This window comes from Neolamprologus multifasciatus, chromosome 22 (genome assembly GCF_963576455.1).
Source record: "Neolamprologus multifasciatus chromosome 22, fNeoMul1.2, whole genome shotgun sequence".
In the NCBI taxonomy this organism is placed as follows: Eukaryota; Metazoa; Chordata; class Actinopteri; order Cichliformes; family Cichlidae; genus Neolamprologus; species Neolamprologus multifasciatus.
Window position 1 is genome coordinate 30876174 of NC_140459.1, and position 24083 is coordinate 30900256.

The 24083-nt window shown below is 40.5% G+C and overlaps 4 protein-coding genes and 1 long non-coding RNA gene across 6 annotated transcripts in view; 2 read left to right on the top strand and 3 right to left on the bottom strand.

The window, feature by feature from the left end:
* lpcat1 (lysophosphatidylcholine acyltransferase 1) overlaps positions 1-1630 on the bottom strand; it is a 32289-nt gene extending 30659 nt beyond the window's left edge. The window contains exon 1 of the mRNA XM_085148593.1: positions 1348-1630. Coding sequence (XP_085004719.1) covers positions 1348-1434 — 87 coding nt within the window. The 5' untranslated portion in view covers positions 1435-1630. The remainder of the gene's footprint in view (positions 1-1347) is intronic.
* Positions 1631-4570: 2940 nt separating this feature from the next.
* Positions 4571-7710, bottom strand: mrpl36 (mitochondrial ribosomal protein L36). Of its 2 annotated transcripts, none has more exons than XM_085149012.1 (2): positions 7604-7710; positions 4571-6258 (listed from the first exon to the last, which is right to left on the bottom strand). In XM_085149012.1, exon 2 carries the CDS (start codon positions 6246-6248, stop codon positions 5868-5870), a length of 381 nt encoding a protein of 126 aa, XP_085005138.1. In that variant the 5' UTR covers positions 6249-6258; positions 7604-7710; the 3' UTR covers positions 4571-5867. The 2 variants fall into 2 exon arrangements, with proteins under 2 accessions (XP_085005138.1, XP_085005137.1); XM_085149011.1 differs by lacking the exon at positions 7604-7710 and adding an exon at positions 7316-7455.
* Positions 7689-10942, top strand: ndufs6 (NADH:ubiquinone oxidoreductase subunit S6). Its single transcript, XM_085149013.1, has 4 exons — positions 7689-7864; positions 8175-8228; positions 8929-9051; positions 10810-10942. Exons 1-4 carry the CDS (start codon positions 7721-7723, stop codon positions 10876-10878), a joined length of 390 nt encoding a protein of 129 aa, XP_085005139.1. The 5' UTR covers positions 7689-7720; the 3' UTR covers positions 10879-10942.
* LOC146493743 (uncharacterized) lies at positions 9058-10496 on the top strand. Its single transcript, XR_014872000.1, has 2 exons — positions 9058-9827; positions 10262-10496. It is a non-coding gene; the product is annotated as an uncharacterized LOC146493743 (long non-coding RNA).
* A 6478-nt stretch (positions 10943-17420) lies between the features above and the next one.
* On the bottom strand, positions 17421-21872 carry irx4b (iroquois homeobox 4b). Its single transcript, XM_085149010.1, has 6 exons — positions 21174-21872; positions 20667-20852; positions 20354-20466; positions 19883-20039; positions 19547-19700; positions 17421-19433 (listed from the first exon to the last, which is right to left on the bottom strand). Exons 1-6 carry the CDS (start codon positions 21216-21218, stop codon positions 18847-18849), a joined length of 1242 nt encoding a protein of 413 aa, XP_085005136.1. The 5' UTR covers positions 21219-21872; the 3' UTR covers positions 17421-18846.
* Positions 21873-24083: the final 2211 nt, after the last annotated feature.

Sequence of the window (24083 nt, forward strand, 5' to 3'; positions counted from 1 at the left end):
CTTTAACTAGATAAAGTTAAAGGTATATGAAACATGATCAACATGATTTTCAGTTGATCAGTAACTTGTGTTTAGGACACTGGCATGCTGTCAACAGACCCTAAATCACTTAAGTCAGAAAATCTGCTGAACCGCTTGATTAATAAGGAATCATTTCAGCAATACTGCTCTCCTCCAGCAGCGAGCCAACTGATGCAGGAATGAAGCCACAGCTGTCCTGCTGAAGAGTCTTTTCAACATTTCCATGCTTTAGAGCACATGCCTTATTTAAACTGCACTTTTCCCATCTTTGCTTTTCCTACTGCTGTGCAGGCTTTCACCACTCCGGCAGCCTAATGAGGACTATCTGAGTACACATTAAACTTGTTTAGCTGTCAGCTTGTTTAGCCGTCGGCTAAAACTCAAGCGTGAACACAGCCCAACTGTGTGTGCACTCAGTGAAAGGAAGCAGCTGGAAATGCAGAACTGTGGCCTAACAGAAGTGAAGTGTATGTTGGGCTGATTAACATGTGTCACTGTGCCAGCTAATCAGGTCAATATGATAGTGAAGGGTTTTCGGTCTTGCAAGGTCTTCCCATCCACAGTAGGCTTGTCATTAAACAAAACATTAAATAAACAAACAATGCAAATGTCTGACATGCAAAAGACGGTCAATTAAGATTCAAGACTGGCTTTACACACCCATCCAGGAAAATGTGAGGAAAGTGGCTGACTCCACAATGAACCCACAAAGCTTCAGATAACACCAACAATGCAGGAAATGGGTCTGCATGGCAGGTGCTGCTGTGTGGGTAAGACTGAGCAGGTGCTGCTGTTTATCTCTGAGAAAATAGAGTTCATTCAAACGTTTAAAAAAAAGACAAAAAAGGACTAAGTTTTCTATTAGCAGCTCTTACTCTTTCATGATTTTCCTCAACACTGGATAAATTCACAGCATGTTTTTAAATCCGCTATGACACAACTTTTGCTTTTTAAAGGGGCACAGAAACTAGATTTGTCACCACACGGTTTTTGTCCTTTTAACCTGTTTGTCGTCATTTCAGCTGAGTGTCGGACCTGAACCAGGAAACAACTTTTTTCCTAGACAGTCACACAGCATTATCACACTGCTGTCGGTTACTGAAACCCTATCCGTGTTCTGTGTTTTGCTCGGCTGTTTTTATTCCAGTCAACATTACCGAATAAGATTCATGAAAAAACAGCGTCATTAAAGCGTCGGTAAAGTTTAGGTGTAGGAAAGTCACTAAACAAGCAGCACATTGTGGTACGAGGACAGAGGAAGATGTCTATCTAACATCATCTTAGACAAACACAGTTTATAACTTGTTATTACCTTTACTGTCTTACCTTTATTTTTTCTGTCATGGTCAATTTGAGCTCGTGCACGAAGGGGTTTTTACCCCCTTCTGAAGGGCGACTGTTTGAAGGCTCCATGGTGAACGACCTAACCCGCAAATAATAAAAGAAAAATGGTGCCTCAGTGTGTCCTGTTACTCTTTCGCTGATTTTATTCTGCTGGAGAAGTCTTCCTCCTCAGTCTGTCACTCTATCACGAACACCGATGATGCTGACTGGGTGGAGAGGTGTGCCGCTCACCTCAGATGAAGCCAGCTAGATGAAACCGGAAGAAGCGACTGTGTTTGCGTTCCCGTTGTAGGTTTCAAAATAAAACGAACGCAATTCCTCCTCATTGTAATGACGCTAAAGTGAACAAAAAAAAATCATAAAACTGAACTGAGGTGAACACCATGCTATCTACCGCACATGAAAAAAAATCATTGCTTTTTTTTAGTTTTTTAAGCTGGAAGCTCACATCGAGCTTGTTATTTAAACCATCGTGTTGAAGCTTTTAATTTGAAAGCAACGACAGTGCAGGGCAATCAAATTTGAAATATCTGCCTTCGTATAATCGGTCAACTATAACAGAAGACTCTGAGTTGGGCCAAAAAACGTCCGGTGATTGTAAAAATAATATATAAATATTTAAACTGTTGTAAATAGGCCTATAATCTGCTAAGCATATCTCACATGAATGAAAACAGTATTTTTCTTTAAACCAGTCTCACATTTTAAAAAAACGTGAGATCTCGTTAAGAGGACAGCATAAATTGCAACAAATATGACGAAATAGTTCTATAAAGATATTTAACTTAAAGGACTGAATTGATTATAACATAGAAACAAACACAAAGAGTCACAAAGGGTCATTTGGGGGTGGCTGTACCTCAGGTGGTAGAGCAGGTCATCTCCTGATCGGAAGGTTGGTGGTTCGATCCCTGGCTTCCCCAGTCTGCATGCCAAATATCCTTGGGCAAGATACTAACCCCAAATTGCTCTCCGATGCATCCATCGGAGTATGAATGTGTGTGTGAATGTTATGTAGATAGCACTTAGAAAAATGTACTTGTGTGAATGGGTGAATGTACAAGTTGTGTACAGCGCTTTGAGTGCTCAGAAAGAGTAGAAAAGCGCTATATAAGAACCAGTCCATTTACCATAAATATACTTGCAAAAGCATGTAATTTCTTTATTTCATATATAACACTTTCATAAGGCTCCTTACCAATATAACGAAAGATAGTGCACGTTACCTCTACTAAAACTAATACAATACACCAACATGATTTTGATTAGAGGAGTATTGAGAATCAATACGAATCAATCGAGCGGCTGTTACTTCAATAAAGAACTAAGAAATTAGTAGTATGATCTAGATGAAGTGATGTGCAAGTGATTGTAGCATATTAATTTATTTGGTCAGTTATCAAAATCAAATTGATAATCATAATCACAGCAGCGAAAGAAATCCAAGGTCATCCTTTTCTAAGAACCTGAACCTGCTGTGGGGACGTTTGAAACCGTCACTTGCTGATGCTCGCACACCGCACGGTCTCACTAGCTGTGGAATGCGCCTCTGAGATGCTTCGGGTGATTTGCCTTCAATGAAGTCCAGTAGGCGTTTGAAGTCCTGTTTCCTCCGTCTCTATTTGATCCACCCATCCATTTCTGCTGTCATTTATTTTCTACATGCCAGCAAATGCCCGTGTAAACAGACTCTGTTGATCTTCAAAGCCACAGATGGCTGATTTACATTGTATCCTGTGGCTGACGCTTTGCATTAAGACTCGTTTATTGACCCACAGCAATCACTAGCTGAGTCTGCCAGGTGAACTCAGACTTACCTATTTGATAACCTTCCACAGCTCACACAGAAAGAAAGGAAACATTTAATCTGCGTTTCTTTGACCAAATGCTTCAGTGGAAAGCCATTGGATGGTCCCAAACACTGGATCAAACCTTCCTGCCGTGCTTTTGCGAAATTAGAAGTGTTCAAATAATATATGTGCATGTACACACGTTTTCCGAATCCCTGATCCTCCATCAGCAAATATTAACCTTTAGTTTATTCGAGCAAAGCCAGCGTACACTCAGTGTTTGTTGGCAAACATCTTTCAACCAGTTTGGTTTCTTCGGCACTTGGGACTGAGTACTGCAGTCAGTCAGAGCATTTCTCTGCATGGCCCTTTTTCTGTCCTTTAGTAAACATACAGTGGCTGAGAATTTGCCCAAAGTTTTGAATGTGACTGGTTTTAAAAGTGACAGGGAGTTTGAAAAGCGGAATTTGAAAAGGGAGCCAAAGTGTGCATCCATGATGCACACTTTGGCTCCCTCTTGTGGAAGAATGATGGAAGCCTGATGTTGTTAGAAACTTCAGTTCCACCAAAGGTGCTCTGTTGGTTGAGATCTGGTGACTGTGGAAGCTGTTTGAGTACATTGAACTCACTGTTCTAGAAACCAGTTTGACATGATTTGAGCTTCGTAACATGGTGTGTTATGCTGCTGGAAGCAACCATAAAGGTCATAAGAGGAGCGACATTGCAGTAGATTGGTCATAATCTACCAGGATTGTTCAAAATGCAAGAAAAAAAAAGGCATGAACATTTGCATAATGACAGATTTTTTAAAATACTTTTTCATTTAAAAACAAGACAAACAGTTTTAATTGAAAATGAAAGTCCCCATCTTCTTCCTGCTATTGGCCGCCATAAATTTTTTTTAAAAAGTGCCTTAAATATTGCATATTTGTCCAAACAAATACATGAAATATCTACATCTTGCTCACACACAGCGCTCCGACCTCTGGAGAGCCCTCGCAGCTGAATAACCAACATTGTTTGGCAGAGATTTTGAACACTTGCAGTTTGTCGGTTTGCACTGTTTTATATTTTATGTGTAAAGGCTGGGATGTGTGTAACGGATTTTAGTCCTTTGAAACATTTGTATTTGTCTTTTGGGGGGTGCTAAATGTCAGTAAGTGTAACCATAAATGGGTTTTCAATGCCCCTGTAGGTGTTAACTGGTTAATTCTGTTGCATTTAAAAAATAAATTATGATTTTAAATTGTATTCATAAAAATAAACCATGTTATCAGTAAGTCTATGCTGCAGTGTTCATTTTGTGTTTTTGTTTTAGAGATTTTTTAAAAGAAGACGGTGGTGGAAGCTTTGGTCAGTTCATTTGGGTCCTGATTTTAAAGAGCATAGAAAAACCTAGTGCAAAAATCTTCCTGTTTTTTTTTTTCTTTTTGTTTGTATTTTTAATGGTTTTTACATAATGTACTGCACTGGGTGGGTTGTGGTATAAACATCTCTTACACCGTCACTGCCAGCTAGAGCCAGGATGGAGCCATGGTTTTATTTTGTTTATGTTGAATTCTGACCCCACTATCCAAATGTTGCAGCAGAAATGGAGACTAACCAGACTTGGCAACATTTTCCAATCTGACCATCTACAGCTGAATCACTCTACCTAATAAAGTGGCCATTGAGTATGTATCTATCTATAGTACTGTGCAAATGTCTTGAGCAAACCCTCATTGATTTATATTTTCTTTTGAAAAAAATGGGAAATAGGTTCAAAAATAAATGTAAATACAGTATATAAGGCAATAACATTGTTCAATTCTCACAAGCTTTAAAATCAATACTTGGCATGACCACGTTTATTCTTCAACACAGCCTGAACTCTTTTAGGTCAGCTTTCTTGTCATGCCTTTATTTAGTCATTACGATTATTTCTCCAGGGTTCTTGGAGGACATTTAAAGCTCTTCTTTGGATGTTGGCTACGTTTCGTTCTGTTCATCCATCAGGATGATCCCACGCTGCTTCAGACCTTGTTGATGCAAAAATACTTTTCTGCTCCTGTAAAACGTTGTTATCGTTGGCATTTTTTAATAGACTCAAGATGAGTTGAGTCAAGTTGAGACATAATTACTTCTCATTTCTTTAGTTGAGTCCCTTACCCTAAAGAAGTGAGAAGTAATTATGTCTTTTGAGACAGGCTGCTAGTAACAAAGTGCCTAAAGACACAGTTTACAGTTTCTTTGCTAAGTTGTCTGCTATAGAAGCAACACTTGTGCATTTTAATGGTTGAATGATTGATAGGTCGGTGTTAAGTGTTTAAACAAATAAAATAATAATTTACCTGAAAATGGTCAGGTACAAGAACTGGACTGAAAAAAAAGTGAAAAACAAGGCCACTGTCTAAAGAAAAACTTTTGAAAGACCTTCAGAAAGTCTGATAACTATCGCTCAAGATCACATTTTCTTTTTACATGACAAAAAAAACCAAACAAAACAAACAACCCCCCAAAAACCCACCTGGCTTTAGAATCAAAACATGCAGAAACACAGGGCGGCTCAAGAGTTTTGCTCAGTATGCGTATAAAAATGTGTCTTTTTTGTTGTTAAAAGAGGAACTGTAGAGAGGTGAGAAGTATTTTTCAGCCAAACAATTTATTACTTCAGCACAGTTTTCGTAAATATCCACGCCTTGGGTGCAGTCACCCCCACGCTCGTACAACACTTCAGCCCTGCCTCTGCTTGTGTCTTGGATTTGTCTTGCAGAACACAAACAATCGTCCCCTCCTTATAACAAAGAAGCAGTCCTTGCAGCGCCTCTTCAGGGCAGTTTTGGTTTTCATTCCCGCAGAGGGCTGAACACAGGGAACACGCCGACACTGTCCCAACAGAGAGGTTTCACGCCGAGCCGGGAAGCCAGAAGAAGGGAGCTGGGTGGAGCTGATGCTGGCCGATGATGGGAGAAATGCATGGGAACCACCGGTGAGCGTAAAGAGAGATCTGTGAACAAAGGCTGCCGGTGAGGAGAAGGTCAAACGCCACTGGCTCATCTGGGCCACTTGCCTAGCTAAGGAGGTAGCCAGATGCTTCAGCAGGAGGGGGGCCATGGCGGAAAAGCTGCAAAGAGAATTGCAAAATGGATATTATTTAGTTCCTCATGTTGTGATGCAGAACTGAAAAGATTAGTTAAGTTTTTCACTAGGCAAGTATTAGCCATTCATCAAGCAAAAACAATTGAAAATGTGACAGTTACTGAAGCTCCACGTTCTTAATTGGGTGGATTCACCATCTGTTTAAAATAAGTGCATTAAAATCTTTTGGTCAGGTGAAACAGGGCATCCAGAGAGGTCATCTTAGTCTGGGAAGGTGACATTTCATTGGGACTCAAACTGTCACACAAAATCACAAAACATTAATTCATACGGACCTATCCTGGGGTCCTTAGTTTCTCATCTGTCTAAAACATCCTGTTTTGGCTCCCTCGCCCCTCCCTTTGAGCCCGCACTCTTCTAATTGGCTGCCCCTCACAAACCTAAAGTTTTGACAGGAGGCGGAGCTGCGTGCCTGACATGACCACATTTGGAATACCTGTCCTAACTGACGTCATACAATGTTTAGAGTAGAAAAAAAAAGTATTTGATTGAGAATTTGAGTTTTTTGGTCAGAGTAAATTCTTGCACATATGCCGACTTCTTTACTTGAAACCTCGGCCTTTATAACACAAGCATCACCCATTGCAACACGATATAAATGACAGGAAATAACAAAAAGCACAATACACCGCCTTAAATAACGTTCTAATAGTATTCGAGATGAACAAACTAGCCTGGGCTAACAAAGGTAATCATATTAACATGTTTTTTAAAATACAGTCAGCAACATATTGCAGAATAAGCACTACTCATGAGGCCTAGTACGTGAAACATTAACAAGCTACACACCAATTTAATAAAGTCTTCCATGGGCCTTTAAAAAATGATATATTTAAAGGCTACTACCGTCCTTGTACAAAAAAACTCTGTACATGTAAAAATTACCACCCGGTGTCCACAGCAGAGCTATGTAACGGCCAAGGAGACGAGCATGTCAGAGCTGACCTGCTAGCACTAGACCAAATAAGCATTCACACAGTCTTGCGCGGAAAACATTACAAAGTCAAACAACACAAACAAACCTTTCAGAAATCACTAGAAAGTTGAATTCATGAATTCATTTATGCCCCTGTAAGTACGTGTTAATCGCCACAACAAGAACCACACTGCTTTCTTGCTTCAAGTACATACAACAGCTTCCGGTGTATAAGAGGATAGTGAAGCCCTTATTTTTGCCTTTCAGGCAGTTTCCTCTCGCTAGTTTTGTGGGAGAACACATCCCCTCCTCCATACTAACAGTCTCGGATTCCGTCTTTTTAAATTTGAATTATTTTACATTTTATAATATATGTCAAAATAAATAAATTCACCTTGCTGAGGCTTGCCGGTAAAGGTTCTTTTAGCCTGAAAAGCCAAACTCGGAGCGAAATTAAATTCGGTATAAGCGTCCTTTGCTAGGCAGTCTGGGAAAGCAGATTGTTGTAAACATGGCGGCCACAGTGGGCAGAGTTCTGTCCTTCAGTAAAAATGTTAAGCTGCTTGTTTCGCCTTTGAAGCTTTATGCTGTACCTGCTCACCGTTATAGTGTAGATGTTTCCACTACTGGCGAGCCCATCACTCACACCGGACAGGTGAGCTGAAAACTATCTGTCTGTTACTGTTATTTTACCCGATGGAGCAACGTTAGCTAACCTTAGCATAGTGTTACTGACGCCTGCAGCTCCATAGCTGTAGCTCCAAATTACTCTGCTTATAAGATGTTTGATATTGGAATGCTGGTCACTGATTATATTGCATACACAATATGCAATAAATCTAAATGTTTCATTTAGTTCCGCTCTTAAAACAGTTCTCATATTAGGACCACAATGTTAAATCACAGATAAACAAAATAACAGGATGCCTGTAAACTGCTGCGTGTAACTTGTGTTTTTCTCCTAGGTGTATGATGAGCATGATTACAGGAAAGCCAGATTTGTTGGCAAACAGAAAGAGGTAAGAAATAAGCACTTAACAATTTATTCATTTATGTATTTATTGGCTATGCTTAGTGTAACCCCTCATAACTGGGTTTAGGGCCTTGGTCTTTCAGATCCAAGGCCAAAACTGTGTGAATAACTTAACCAAATCAAGAATTGAGAATTGTAGTCTCAAAGAAGACAAGCACTAGAATCCTGAATAGACTGTGAGGTTTCAGACCAAGAAAAAACTTTTTTCAGAAGATACAACTTTAAGCCAGACTGAAGTATGCTAAAGACAACCTGGAGAAAGATTAATGCTTACTGGAAGCACGTCCTTAGGTCAGATGTGGGTCGTCGCTTTGTCTTCCAACATGACAACGAGTCAGAACATGTGTTGCTCCTGGTGAAGAACTGCCCCCAAAATACCAAAGTGAACGTTATTGACTGGCCTGCACAAAGCCCTGATTTGAATCCCACTGAAGACAGAGGTCAATGCCAGTTTTTGTTTTTTGCGAAATAATTGTTTCTGTGTGCAAAGTAAATTAATGTAAGCATCCAAAATAAAACTACGATGTTTGGAAAAGCTGTTTTAAGTAGCACTTGGAAAATACTTAAAAAAAAAAAAAAACAACGTAAACATGCACATCAGTGCAGAGTCCCCATACCACACCTAGCGACTTCCTCGCCGAGTTTTGGAAAGTACTTACACAATTGCTTTGTATTGTTGTTTAAAGGTGAATAAGAACTTTGCCATCAACCTGGTGGCAGAGGAGCCAGTGTCTGACATCGAAGCCAGAGTGGTATCTTGCGATGGGGGCGGAGGAGCGCTGGGACACCCCAAAGTCTACATCAACTTGGTAAGACCCTGCAGACACCATTAAGATAAAACTATTTCAAGTGCTTGGTATTCATATTGCCGGGATAGGCATCAGATGGCATGAATCTCCTAAACCTAGCAGCTTTGTGCTGTGAGGGATCTCAGAAAACACAAAGGTGCTGTTGCACTGATGAAGCTGGCAGCATGATGGTTAGCACCATCGCCTCACAGCAAGAAGCTCCTAGCTCTGAATCCTCCTTCCTGTGTAGAGTTTGCCTGATGCCTCTGTGCCGCCTCTCACCCTCGGACAGCTAAGACAGCCTCCAGCCCAACCAAAACCCTGAACTAGATAAGAAAAAGAAAATAGACAGATGGAACGATGAAGTTTATTTAGCACTGAGGTTGAGTGATGACTCCAAAAGACTGTCAAACCCCGTTTCCCAAAATGTTGGGACGCTGTATAAAATGTAAATGAAATTCAGTTTAATATTTGGTTTAATATTTGATTCATGATGGTATACAAACCTGGGAAAAATATGATTTTATCTGAAAATAAAATTGATCAATTTTATTTTTCATGTTTTTTCTTTCTTTCTTTTTTTTTTTTTTTTTTTTTGGAACAAAGTTGAAACAGGCCAAACAAAAGACTTGAAAGTTGCGTAATTTTTAAAAGAACCAGAAACCATTATCTCACAATGGCTTTTACATGATTGGCCCTTTCTGTAGGCACAGGACGAGGCCATAAACTAATAGTGAAGATGGCTCCGTCTCTGGAAACAAAAATAAGCTACCGATGCTATCCAGACTTGTAATCACGTTCTCACTCCCAAAGCGTAACATTTTACGCTAGGTGACAAATTGTCAACATATTACGTTTTCGGCTACCCAACACGTTCCTAAATGACGACCTCGGAAAAATGAGGAAAAATGAGAACCGTATGGACTCAATCTACACATGTTCGCTCTTTTTCTTCAAATTGCTTAGAAACATGCTATTTAACATCATTAAAGTCCTGTTTAAGGTGAGGAAAAAGGTTATGGTTAGGGCTAGGGATAAGGTTAGGTTTAGGGCTGGAATAGAGGGCTGGAACGTCTATTACCGCGGGAGCGTCATTGCACTGGATTTTGCCCATAACCCGCCGCGTACCACAAGAACGCCGAAGGTCTCCTTTCGCGTTCCTCGGGAACGCCGCGGGACGTGACAAAACGTCGGCATGTTACGCCTCGGGAGTGAGAACGGGCTGAATTAGGACAAAGTGTACATGTATTCTAGCAGCATCGCTTTCTGAGTCTTTCTTCCACTTACCTATTTCCTGGTTGGGGGGGCTGAATCCTATCCCAGCTGCTACAAGTAGAGCGGCGGGTACGCCCTGAACAGGTTACCAGTCTGTTGCAGGGGTCACACAAAGAGGCTGACAACCATTAGTGCTCACACACACACACCTATGGCCAATTTAAAATCACCAGTTAACCTAACCCCACTAACATGCCGCATGGATTGAGGGGGGAAAAAACAAAGTAGGGCTCTTGAGTTGAAATCTTTCTTTTGCTTTATAAATCATTTGTATGTTCTGCAATCTCCCCACCTTTTACCAACAGCGTGGCATCATTGTTAAAATGGATAAACTCAGCAAATTCTATGATTTCATTAGGCAAACAGTAGGTTGGAGTAGAACAGTAGGAGAGATTATAGCCTGACTGCACATATAATCTGTAAAAAAAATTTTTTAGTGTTTTAATCTAAGATCATTTGATGTAATGTTCCCAAACTGTAAACGCTCTTGTTTTTTGTCTTCAGGATAAAGACACAAAAGTGGGAACGTGCGGCTACTGTGGACTGCAGTTCAAGCAGAAGCATCATCACTGAAACATTTCCTCTTTGCTTCTCTGTGTATATCGCCATATTGCTCAATAAATTATATCTTGTCTGAGAGTTCATTCTTTGTAATTAAGCATCCTGGAATAAAGACAAAGACTGCACTACACAAAGGTTTGTAGACAGTCAAATGTGTACAGGCAGTTTCTAATTATTGCTCTTGTAGATTTGAAGGCGAAGCTCTGAATAAGTTGCTGCTCTTACTGTAGATTTTCCGATGCTGCTGTACGTTTGGTTAATAGGTTGCAGTTCCACCCTGTGACAGCCAGAGGTCAGCAGAGTCGTGCATATGTGTTTATTCTGAGGCTGGAGACAAAGACGGATGGGCTTTCTTTCAGGAAATAAGACAAGTTTTACATTTTCTTCTGTGGACACAGCAAAGTAATTTTTTTTCTAATATAATGCATTGAAAGGTGATGCAAACTTGTAATTAAAATCAATGAAAATACAAGTAGTGTAAGTGCACCAAAGTGTTATCTGCTTTAAAGTTATGATTATTTCTTTAGTACATGAAAGAGATGATAAATAGAGGACTTTTGTCAGTTGTTTACAATGAAGAGCGCTGAAAGGACCTTAACATTCCTCCGTCGGCTCCCGACGATCCACGCTGGAAGGTCTTTCTCTGCCAGGATACTGTTGGGTGGGGGTGGAGGGGCAGTCTGATAGGACACAGCAGCGTGGAACAATACATGTTTGAAGAAGATCATATATATATTTCATCAGGCTTATTCTCCATAGACCTCTGCATGCCAAATTGGCCTGCGCTTGGCTCGGGCTCCAGACAGCACTAGCCTGTTCTGTCCCCAGTGATGCAGGCAGTGGAACTGCATTTTCCACACCATGGAGCTCAGGTTGGGAAGAGTTGTCAGGCTGATATAATTGGCCCTGGTGACTCCTGGAAGTGAGGCTTACGCTGTAGTTAACCTCATCTATAGTCAAGACCACAGTGGATGATTGAAGGGGAGAGAGGTGCACTGTTAAAATGAGGCAGGCGAGCCGGGTCAGTGTCAGAGAGCTGACTGGTTGGTCTTGCGGTTGGTAAGTCTGAGTGGTTCAGAGGCGGTGGTTGGATAGGTTGGAGGCATTGCCGGGGGCAAAATCTTCAGATGAAACTGAGCGTGTGAATCGCACAGTGTTTTAGTCCTGGGTTTGACTGCACTGCTTCATTATTCAGCGCCTTTAAATGCGCTGCTCCAGCATAATGTAATATTCTTCAGCATCATACATATATATATATCAAGGAACTCCAGATTGCAAAGGTGGATTTAACCAATTTGCAGACTGGCTCATTCATAGGTGCCGTTTCCAACTGTCAAATCAGCGCGGGATTGAACGCTACATCTACTTACCTATTTTCCTTCTCCATATATTAGATCGTAATTGGAAATATAACCCTTAAGCATATTATGACCTACAGTGTCGGGTCAGACCATGCAGACAAAGATAAGCTCAAATGAGACTGTAATCACACTGAAAATGTCCCCACCACCGAGCCTCACAGTAGATAATGGAGTTAAATGCCACAAAATTCCTTAGCACGGCGTCCTTCCACAACAATCACTCACTCCACACAAAACATCCTCCTCATCGCTGTAATTGCCCTATTAAAATATTTCTCCTTGAAGATGTGTCACATTACAGACCCCGCGGCTCATTAAGGAGCTCCCTGCAGCCAATTATCTGAGCCTCCATGTCTGGAAGCCAGTGTGACCAAAAGGGGCTCAGAGGCAGATCTGGGAACAGCCTGTCCTCCTCAAATCTACACCTACTGTATGAGAGTCAAAACAGAAAACTGACCTTTGGTCATTGTCTCGGGGCGGCTCCACTCAGCTCCACTTTAGAGTCAGGTGACAGAGCGTCTGACCTTTACCATGGAAATAATGACTTGTTCTTGTGCCAGGAGCTCAAAGGGTTACCGCAGGGAGCGAGACACCTCTGGCGACATGTGACAGTTTTTGGAGGAGAGAGTTTGCACTCAGCACTTTGATAGCCCCGGAAAACCAAAGTGTGTGTGACAAGACACAAGCGACTTAGAAGTGTGTGTATATCTATGCCTGCGTGTGTGTGTTTGAGTGCGCACCAGAGACATAGTGTTGAAAGGAAATAGGTGTCAGACAAGAGGTGCAGAGAGGAGTAATTTAAAGTTGTCAATACTTCCTGTGCAGACATTCCACCTGAAATTTTAGAAATAAAAGTGATTGTGAAAAAAGAGTCTGATTGTGAAGGGAAGAAGAAAAGAAATAGAATCTGAGCAAACAATACATGTTGATGAAATTCGGGCAAAACATTTGCAGCTTACTTTCCAAGGTCACAAAAAAAGCCCTTCGCACATGTCTCTGTGTCAACTATCCCCCGAGACACAAAGAGCCCAGAAACTCCCGGTGCTGTGAGACAGACAGGTAAACAGAGAGTCTAACATTCCCCGACCTGTGCAGCAACACACTGAGTCTTAATCACATTATATGGCCCAGGGAGCAGGCCTGCGTGTCAGACTGGCTGTTGAGTCGTTCGACTGTGTCGACAGCAGACAGAGGAGAGGTGAGACAAGTGGAAGGACAGAGGGAGGGAGAAGACAGAGGAGGGAATATGGAGAATGGGGGAATAAGTTGTGGAAGGAGGTAAGAGGAGACACGACATAGCTGGAGCAGTTAAAAGAGAAACGTGAAAAAAACAGGCTGTTAAAAAAGGGATACAAGAGAAATGTCATGAGGAAAAGATTCATGCTCAAAACTTTAGCTGCATTTCTAGTTTTAACATTTTTGACTGGGATTTCACTCAGTGTTAAGTTTACACACGATATCCTCCCCAAAAGCATTTATTTGAAAAAGCTTTTGGTCTGATTTGATACTTTAACCATTAAAAGAAGTCTTCATCTTCAGTCATTCTTCTGACTAAAATGTCATTTCATTTTTGTAATAATTTAGGTGTTTAAATTCTTTTCATTACCATAAAATTAAAGAAGATTAAATCTAAAGCTGATTTATGTGGTTTTGCTGGTGAGAGTTGCGCCACATGGGTTACAAAACAGGGAGCTGGTTGTGCCGTTTCGCAAAAAAGTGATCCCGTTATCCCCTTCTGACTGGATCACTTACAAACTAGTCCCACATTTCTACACAACTTCATTGGTTCTCATTGGATCTCATTTCTCCAGAATATCTTCATTTAATTTTTAATCGCTGTTGCAAGTTTCAACATCTTTAAATCATAGTTTTTGCCCTTGTACCTTAGTTTTTAGTTAGTTATAAAATTGCTTTTATCAGGAAAAAAAAAGGTTGTTGATGAAAACTGTGACTTAAAATTATTGGTCAACAAAATGAGCACCGGTTAACAGCAAACTTATTGAAGTTCATGCTGACCAAGCTGAGATTTTTAAAATGTCAACTTCGCATTCATTGATAACCTTTAGTTAGCTTTAGCTAACAACAATACATGTTAGGTGCAAATGTTTTGCTCAAATTTCATTAACATGTATTGTTTGTTCATATTCTATGAGTGAAGTTGTTTTCCTCTTTTTTATTTAAATGAAGCTAACATGGAAGTGTAAATAACTGCAGTTCCTTGGAAAGCCACTTGAGGCTGGCTTAAAAAATTAAATTAGTCCAATAGACAGCATAAAAGATTGATTTAGCTACCTTGCTGATGTAGCTACCTTGCTGATGTAGCTACCTTGCTGATGTAGCTACCTTGCTGATGTAGCTACCTTGCTTTCCTTTTGGAACCTCAAAAAGAGCGTTTTTTTTTTCTCTTTTTCTGACTGTGAAGCCGTTCCCTCATTGACAAGTTGTTAGCCAAAGAAGTTTTAGTTTCATATCACAAATAATCCTCCATTTTTTTTTAAACATAGTATGAGTAAGATGGTGTCTGATTGTTACTCGGGTGACTCGGGAGTGACATCATTCCTGATTTAGTGTGTCAGAGCGGGCACAAAAACCTTTTTTACTTCTTAGCAAGGTAGACCAATTCAAGCATCACTAGCAAAGACAATAATATGTTTTTGAGGGTGGGGGTTAAAAAGACTGCTGCAGCACATCCATCGATAGAGCCAAGTCAATGCTCTGCCTGTGGCACAAGTCACAGATCCACAACAGATTAAAGGTTCAACAGTTTTACTACTGTTTGCATCCGCTGCCTCCGTTTAGGAATGTAAATTTTAGGTTGCTGCTCCAACTTTCCAAACTGGAAATCCCATATCATTGAATGTTCCAGATGAAAATATTTACTTGGCACTTGGAACTCAATCTGGAACACATCAACAGAGCTGTTTGTCCGCTAATCAGAAGGTCGTTGGCTGAATCCCTGAATCCTCTAGTTTGGATCCTGATGCATTTTTCGGGAGTAAATGTTAGAAAGTGCTTTGGAATATATAAAAGCACCGCATGAGTTTGTTTGTCACTGTGTGAATGAGAGTTGCCCTAGAAAGCCTGACTGTTCAACTGAGTAGAAAGGTGCTATAAGTGGTGAGTGCTATATGGTGGTAAGTACCATTCCATTTACCATTTGCAGAATGTTAATTTTTAATTTTTATTTTTATTAAATCTGACCAAAAAAGAGTGAGCCCATGAGCTCAGCAGGAAAGTGTTTACCGAGATCAAGGCTGAAAGCTTTTTTCCCATAGATTCTGTAGGACCATTGCTATCAGAGAGAATGCAGATTTAAGGCACTTCTGCATTGGCTTTGTTTTCCTAACTTGGAAGATACATCAGTGTTTTATGGTGTCTGTAGTCAGTCCTCATAGACTCCTTTTTTAAAATGTTCAGATATACCACATTAAAACTTTGCTTACATGTACAAAAAACAGTTTGTTCTCTATAGCTAATTCTTTTTCTAATAGCTAATTTGTTATTTCTGGCCATTGTATGGGGGGTGAATTTACACAGTTCAATTTACACAGGTGTCGAACTCCAGGCCTTGAGGTCCACTGTACTGCCCTTGTAGCTTCTTATTGGCAAAGCACATCTGATCTACGTATTCAGCAGCTGGTAGGGCAGGGATATCTCAAAAACAAGCAGGATGTTGGCCCTTGAAGACTGGAGTATGACACCCCTGCTCTAACCTGTTTTATGCTTAAAGTTGTATCTTATCAGTTGTAACTGAATCTGAGTGACAGTTGTTTTTTCTTCAGCATTTAGTCATCGTAAGACACACTATGTTTGTTGTTCAGTCTCTCCAGTTCCTCATTCAGTTTGAAAGCTGTTTTCTGCTAGCCAAAATCAGACTGCCATCCCATATGCTAGCACTGAATTACCGTAGTACCTTGCTAACCAAGCTAATGTTAGCTAATAGCTCTCCAGAGCTACTCTATCATCCAAATGTGGGTTAAAATGTATTTAAATTAAAAGAAAAAAAACCCCCAAACAATTAGAAAAAGAAATAAACTAGATTGTAACACCAAAATTACCAAAGGCTTAAAAAAGGCAGTCTAGAAACCAAAGTATGATGGCTTCAAGTCTTTTTTTTTTGTACTAAGGCTATGCTAATGTAATCAACAGAGAATTATAACCAACAGATTGTTCACTTTCCAAGAGCTGGACTATTTGAAATGTTTTCCAGCTCTTTGATTTTGGTTTTTAAGATTATAGCTCTAACCTACTATTTTGGTTCTACTTTGAGTAACAAAGAAAAAAAAATGAGCAAATTGTAGTGAGGCAGACTTGCAAACAGCTAGTGAGTACAGTGGAGTGTTTATCAGCAAAATAGATTAATCCTTTTCTCAGCAGTTATTTTAGACCACAACAGGAAATGAGTAATGCGTTCAGTTTCTGGTGGCCGTAAATTTCCACTGAGTGCTAATGTTGCACAGTGATTGAATGTGTAAGTAAGCAACCTTTAGCCATGTCAGTTTTAAGTGTACATGTCAGTACTGTGGTCACAGCTTCATGCTGCTGACCCTTAGTTGACAATAAATGTGTTGTTGCTTGTCTGAATTTTACAATAAGTATGTTATTATTCATGAAATTATATAATGAAAACACAGGCACAAACACTGTATTAAAAACTATTCCCAATTAACATATAAAGGGAAGCTGGACCTTTTCCTAACCAAAGCTAAGTCACGTTGACACAACTTGATAAAATGCATACTCCTCTCCCCGTACTCCCTGTTCTCTCTACCAGAGGAAAAACGTTTTTTCTCAAACAGCTAAGGGTGAGAGCAAGTATACCCTTATATCTCTTTCCCCACTTAGCACAAAGCCAACCTCTTATCTGGCTGTCATTCCACGTCCTTCACAACACTAGTACTTCTTCTTTTGAAGTCAAATATGCCTCAAGATTGTTTTTAAGCCAGAAACAAAATTGTACCTGTTCTGGTTCATTAAATTTGGATTGAAAAATGTAAAAAATTTGAGCGAAAATATGAAAGATATATCTGCAGCCTACCAAAATAAGATCCCAGTCGCCAGCAAGCGGGAGAAAGAAAAGTTTCCAGAAATAAAAAGTCAGATGTCATTATTTATCATCTTAGATCTTACTTATTTATGAAGCAGAAACAGAATGAAATTCTCGGTTGAATTCATCCTGAATTATTTAATTTGAAATGGTTAATTCCATACAAAGCCCAGGAAGATCCCTCCTCTGTTCTGATAAATACTTTATCACTGCTCCTAAATCGAAAACAGGATGAGCAGAAATATTGTTGGGGGGGTGAAGGAAAAAGACAACAGCTCTTCACTGTTTCTTGTTGTGCTTTATTTGTGAAATTTGTGGAGGTTCCTTTAATAATTAAAGTTGATGAAAATTTTTTCTTGAAAAAAAAAGTTATTTAGGCTAATGATAACTGCCTGATTTCTGTTTATTATAGCAATCTTTTCTATTTATTGCCTGCATGAAAAAGAAATCACCAGAGGGGATAAAGACGTGACACTTAGTTAAAATTACTTAAGAGCTTTTATGAAGCATTTTGCTTGTGGTGGATTTTCTTGCAGTCCCAGGTTGACAAAGTCAAAAGCCGCCTAATGAAAAGGGACGCATCGCTGATTGCAGCTATATCTGGAGCCGAGGTGGAAGTGGCATCGATTTAACAATTTAGCAGCACCCTCCTCTGTGTGTTTCCATTAGTCACGGCTGAATACCACTCACATTCCCCCTTTCTTTCCTTCAAAACACACACAAATACCCTGTCTGTGGCACACACACACACACGCATCCAAAACTGCCGAGGTATATTCCCTTTCCCCTGAACTGGATTTATATCAGCTAACGTGATTCTACTATTGGTTCCAGACAGCGGGCAGCTAATGTAAGGGCACAGTCGGAGAACTTTGCCATGCTAAGGAACACGCCTTTTATTTCTGTGACTCAGTGCATGTGCAGGCTATAGTGCAAGTGTACAACACTGTATTTTTTCATGTGTGTGCATCATACAGCCTTGGAGCAGAGAAATGTGCAGTGACAGTTGATCGTTGATGTAGTTTGCAACAGTCTGTAACTTGTAAGAGAGCATTGGGGATATCAAATTGCCACATTAGGATCATACACCGATAACTGACCGTTCACTAAATTCCTTCAATAAAATAAACTATTTTCCAATCACAGCTTAGCAACTGTGACTATGCAGAGCGGGTCTGCTGGGCTTTGGATTTCCTGAAGCAGTGTGCATGGGCCTTTAGTAAAAGGAATGTCTTTTTAAACCATTCTCTGAACAAGGAAAAACAGTGCAACGGGGGATGACACTGCTTTCACTTAAGCTTGTTAGCACAGCTCAGTCTGGATTGTGAGCTGATAAAGATACTAAGATTTTACTCTAAGCATGACATTTTTACCCACTGTCTTCAAGCCCGCAAAACCAGTTGTTGAACTAGAACTGGCGGTCCTGCCTTAAAACAAAATGGAAACTTCAACAGGCAAACGGGGAGTGGCTCTTAGTGAACGGTCAGCTGATCAAGTCACACAGTCAAAATATCGACTTTCACTTTAAGTCGAGTTTAAGTCAGTCTCTCACAACGATGGCTTGTTGATGGACTACAAAGCTGAAGCAGACCGCCCAATTTCAAAGGACTGTCCAGGTGTTCTGCTCTCTATCGTAGCTTCGTTTAGGCCTTTCCACACCTCAGCCGGTTTGGGCTGTTGGAAAGGAGGGCCGTGGAAAACGCCATCCACCCATTCTCTGAGTGTGGCGACTGGAGATTCCTGTTGCCTTTCTGTCTTGGTGAGTGCCATGTTGGTCGGATACCCGGGTGACGAGGAAGTACCGGTTGATGACAGCATACACGGCGGGTACTCGGACTGCAAGCTGGCATCCAAAGACACAGCAGTGTGAGCGATGGACCAGATTTTGGGTTTGGCGTCTGTGCTTCGAAGGTCTGCATTAAGATAGAAGGAGCTGCTTTGGTGCTGGACCGGTGTGAGTTTGGGGCAGTCGGGGGACAGTCTCTCTTTTCTGTGCAGTGTATCTGGGTTGTGTGCGAGATGCACGTGGGGTAGCTCTGTGTTTGGGTTCACTTCATTGTCCTCAGGCAGAAACTGTGGCTTCGGATCACAGTCAGAAGCATCAGACTCCAGCAGATCGAAGTCCTCAAGATCACTCTGCAGGTCTGTGCACTGTTGCTCTGAGAAAAAACAAACGACACCGACAGTAAAGAGTCTGTGCATAACAGTCAAAGCTCGGGAAACCATGAAACAAAGCAAACTTTGCTGGCAGACTGATTTAGGACTTGCATACCAGGAAGCTCCTTGTCACTTTTAAGTGGCTTCTCAGCTTCATCACTGTCATCTTCACAGCCTCGGTCATCTGAGCTTTTACAAGCCCGCGGTGACCACGTCACCTTGTTCTCCTTTTTCAATCTCCTGCGTGCATTTGCAAACCACGTAGACACCTGAGGGAAGGAAGGAGAAATCAGAAGCGAACTTAAAGTTAGAAAAGGAGGAGAAGGAAAGTCGAAATGTGGGAAAATGTACTATTTGTATGGAATTAGGAAAAGGTGAAAATCAGACACATTATCATGCAACAGAACCAAAAGATTTCCCAATAAACATCAAATATTTTACAAGAACCCACTTGCGTAAGCGTCATTCTGGTGATGATGGCAAGCATTATTTTCTCCCCTTTAGTGGGGTAGGGGTTCTTCTGGTGCTCCTGCAGCCAAGCCTTCAGGGTGCTGGTGGTCTCTCGGGTGGCGTTTTTACGACGTGAAGCGCTGTCTGAGCAGGAATAACTGAGCCAGATGATGAGAATCAAATAAACAGTTAGCTCATACCAAAAGTAAGTGAAAAACAGATGGAAAGAAAACTCGATATTTTTCAGAATGTGGTATTATAAATTACAATTAAATTTGAGTAAATTACAATAAAACACTATAAATATAATAAATGTTATTATAGTATAACACTAACTCCATAAACCTGCTACAGACTGTTTTTTCCCCCATCATTCTGAAGTAAATGATAATGCTGACACCGATATTTTACAGTTATCATGTTAAAAATATGTTTTAATTTAAGAGCAGTGAAAGCATTCTTGTTCACTTACCCATATCTGTCATAAGGATATTGTCCAAATGTGTATTCATAAGGATAATAGGCAGGAGTCTGAGATGTCCCCACATGCACAGATGCAGCTCCTTCTTTGTGATCTAGTGGCCCCTGAAAATATTGAAGAAATGAATGCCTAATCAAGGTTAAACAAACTTTTATTTATTTATGTGTTTTCAGAAATGTTCCTGCACAAGAGACAATCTTTACACGTTTTTACCGTAAGGGCAAAACGAATAAGAAAAAAAATCCGGAAGTGAACACTTTGAAAGCCGAGAATTAAAGAGTTAGAAGTGAAGTGCGACACTCACTCTGGAATAGAGAGCGGCGTCCGTAGCGCAGGTGTTGTAATAGCTCTGGCTCTTAGGATAAGGGCCGCTGTAGACTCCGATGCCTGCTCCTGGGGTGAGCTGGTGGCCCGGTGAGCGCAGCACCGGGTGGGACGGGGGGGTTCCCGGCTCCAAGCAACCGGCCAGGGAGCCTGAAGTCATCAGAAACTAAGGAAAAATGTATGAAACAAACTCACTGATATCCATAAAGGAAAAGGAATCTGGTGTGTATAGAAACTCTGTTACGTACACTGGCGCTTAAATGTCTCCTTACTTTCACAAATGAGCAAATGTTTAATCTCAGTTATTTTCTCAAAAGCAAAACAAAAGCTGGAATAAAACAGCACCGACGTGCTGATTTTGTCACATTTTCTCCATAGTGGACTTGTTGATGGACTATTCTTTGACCAGTTAAAATCGATTTATCCTCCTTATTTAGCTCAGGTCCTCATCAATAACATCAAAGACAAAACAATATACTACCCGTACCTGTGGCGTGGTGGAGTAGGAGTATCCCAGCTGAGAGTAAGCCATGGTTCAAATGTGACCAAAGAGGAAATAAGTGGAGTGCAGATGTGGAGCGACTTCCAGCAGCATCCGTACCAAACGCAGATTTTAAAAAAATATTTTAAATTATTTTGTCCTGACACTAGTTCAGAGATACTTTCCGGTCAACTTTCCAGCTTTTTTTAAAATTAGAATCTCATCTACCATCTCGTCCAAAAGTGGACACGCGGACATTTACGCAGCGCTTTCATTTTACGCACAAGCGCTGACGGACTTTCAAAGTAACTTCTCGGCTTCACCCGCAGTTTCCGCCTCATCCACCAGACTGCTCCTGCTCTTTAAAGTGTCCCTGCTCTCTTACAATCCAACGCCAGTTTGTGTGTGTGATCAAACCACGCATCTCTCCGTGATGCGCTCTTTGGTTTTTAAGGCGCGTCTGTCTGACGTCAGCCTGGACTCCGCGCGAGTGTGTGTGTGTGTGTGTTACTCGGTGTTCATATCAAGATGAAGAAACTCACTCCTAATTAATTCCCTCCCAGTTTCCTTTCGCCTCTTATCCAAGAGAACAGCTCTGCGCAGCGATGCTCCCGAGAGTCCCCAGGCGTAAAGAGAGTTGTGATCAATTCTCCTCTCTCAATAAACACAGGCGCACAGCTGCACACGTCCACGCACGCATTTACACTGGCACACATGGCCAGAGGGGGTGGGATCGGGAACGTGATGCGTTGACACCACATTGACACGCGATGATTGATGACTACAACCTGATATTAGCATAATCGTTTTGCCCTGTTGTTTAGATAACTTGTCACCACGGAGAAATCTCGCTGTCACCCACATATTCATGAGTGGGGGAATTTCAGGTCTCCTCCAAGCAAATTAATCAAAGAATAAACATTCCATGCATTCCCTTGAGTAAGCACCTTTAGTGGCTGAATGGGTTGTCATGTTTTTAATAACAAACTCTTAAGCTGCCCCGACGAAGTGGAAACGTTTTTTCCCCTTCCTCTCTCTTTCTCTCAACCCACTTTAAGGTTTTCATCATAGGGGAGGAGGAAAAGGGCAGGTGTGAAAGGGCTGCGAGGATAGCAGAAAGGCTTATTGTACCAAAATATTTGGGTACACATTTGTGGAACACCGGCAGAACAGAACTTTTGTGATGTATAAGAAAGAAAAGAAGGACAGATATTAGGGACTGTATGCAAATTATTAGGATAGGAGAAAGGGCAGAAAGAGTGGTTACTTTGTTTTCTGTTTTCTTCTTTTGTTTCTATAAAAGAAAATGTTGTAAATGATCATGCAGTGATATGAGACAGGTAGACATTTGATGTTGAATCTACCTTTAATAAATGCAACCAATATAACCATCTCTGCAACTTTAGGACTTTACAGACACCACACATATAACATCTTCTTATGTAATTGATAAATACATTTTTATTTTAAAAATTGCAGAACCTGACTAATTTATAGGCAAGCAGATATTATTGGACATTTGCCAATCGACTGGTATCTGCATTTGTATCAGCCGATAAATTAAAATTAAAAACGTAAAGAAGACATGGAAGAAACACCCTTCAGCCGTGTTAGGAATGATGATGCTGAATATCACCAGATGACCTCTTCAACTTCCCTGTTAGCAACACGTATTTGGAACGCCTTAATCACAACAACCAGCTGACCTGAACCGAGTCGGGGTAAGTGAGTAAATAGATAACTGCACATAACAAATATTAGGGTTTATTAGGTTTATGTTTTGTGTGTCTGAAAGAAAAGAAAAATATAATGGTGATTATATAGGATCATCAGCAACATCATCAACAAAATATAAATATATTTGCTGACATATCGGAACACTCAATTTTAAAATCACCAAATAATAGTATCAGTACCAGCCTGAAAAAACATCACTCTACCCTCCTCACATAGTCCTAGTCCATAGGATAATCTTTACACAACCAGGGATTTGTGTCTCCTCCCATTCTTGAACCAGGGATCTCTGGTGTGTTAGACAACTGTGCTAATCCATTTATCATCACATGAATGCTCAAGATTTTCACTGTGATGTACAAATTAGCATTGAACGAGTCCACAAACTGGTCAGGAAAGTGTTTGTGAAGCCTACATAACCAGATAGCTAGGTGTCACTTTCACATAGATGAATTATGTGGTGACAGGTGTCGCCCCCTTCTGGCCATCAGAAAGAGTACAACGTAAAAGCAACTGCATTGGTTTTCAGACACAAAACTTATGTCCACTTTTTGAATACAGATTTTTACTTCTACCCACATTAACTGCTTTTAGCCAGACTGAAAATTTATAGTGACATTTTCAAGCTAGGAGATTGACATTCTCTAAAAAAATGATTCAGTATATCACCTTGCTTAAACTGGGTCTAGAGTTCATAGCAACAATAACAAGCAGCTTTTCATACAAAGTTATGTCTCATTTTTACTTCCTTGTGGACGTACACATGCAGCTTTATGGTTTGCTTGGAGCTACTTTGAAGATTTGTTCTATGCATGCTGAAAATTATATCTTAGTAAATCAGGGTGAAAAATGTTGCATCAAGAGGGTCACAGATTCAGATACAGATTGCAAGAAATGTCAGCCTAAATCTAAGAAGAAGAAAAAATTGGATTCCCTTTAAAACATATTTGTTGTTCATATTGGTTGTATATGAACATATTTTCTGGATGTCAACATCTTTAGTGCCGATCTCAGGTTTTTCACCTTTTTTGTTTCTTTTCCCACAGTCTCTACACCGGGAGAAAGGAGAGGTTTTAAAAAAACAAAAACTTTCCGTGCAAAAATCCAACATGAAAAAATGGATGTGGAGAAGAGGAAAAGCCCGAGGAGGCAAACTTGGAGAGCTAAAGAAATCGTTAATAG

Coding starts and splice junctions, on each gene's coding strand:
- mrpl36 (XM_085149012.1), bottom strand. CDS start 6,248: ATGGCCCCCCTCCTGCTGAAGCATCTGGCTACCTCCTTAGCTAGGCAA.
- ndufs6 (XM_085149013.1), top strand. CDS start 7,721: ATGGCGGCCACAGTGGGCAGAGTTCTGTCCTTCAGTAAAAATGTTAAG. Junction 8,229..8,928: donor TTGTTGGCAAACAGAAAGAG/GTAAGAAATAAG, acceptor TGTTGTTTAAAG/GTGAATAAGAACTTTGCCAT. Junction 9,052..10,809: donor CCAAAGTCTACATCAACTTG/GTAAGACCCTGC, acceptor TTTTGTCTTCAG/GATAAAGACACAAAAGTGGG.
- irx4b (XM_085149010.1), bottom strand. CDS start 21,218: ATGGCTTACTCTCAGCTGGGATACTCCTACTCCACCACGCCACAG. Junction 20,853..21,173: donor CCTACTCCACCACGCCACAG/GTACGGGTAGTA, acceptor ATTTTTCCTTAG/TTTCTGATGACTTCAGGCTC. Junction 20,467..20,666: donor ACGCCGCTCTCTATTCCAGA/GTGAGTGTCGCA, acceptor CAATATTTTCAG/GGGCCACTAGATCACAAAGA.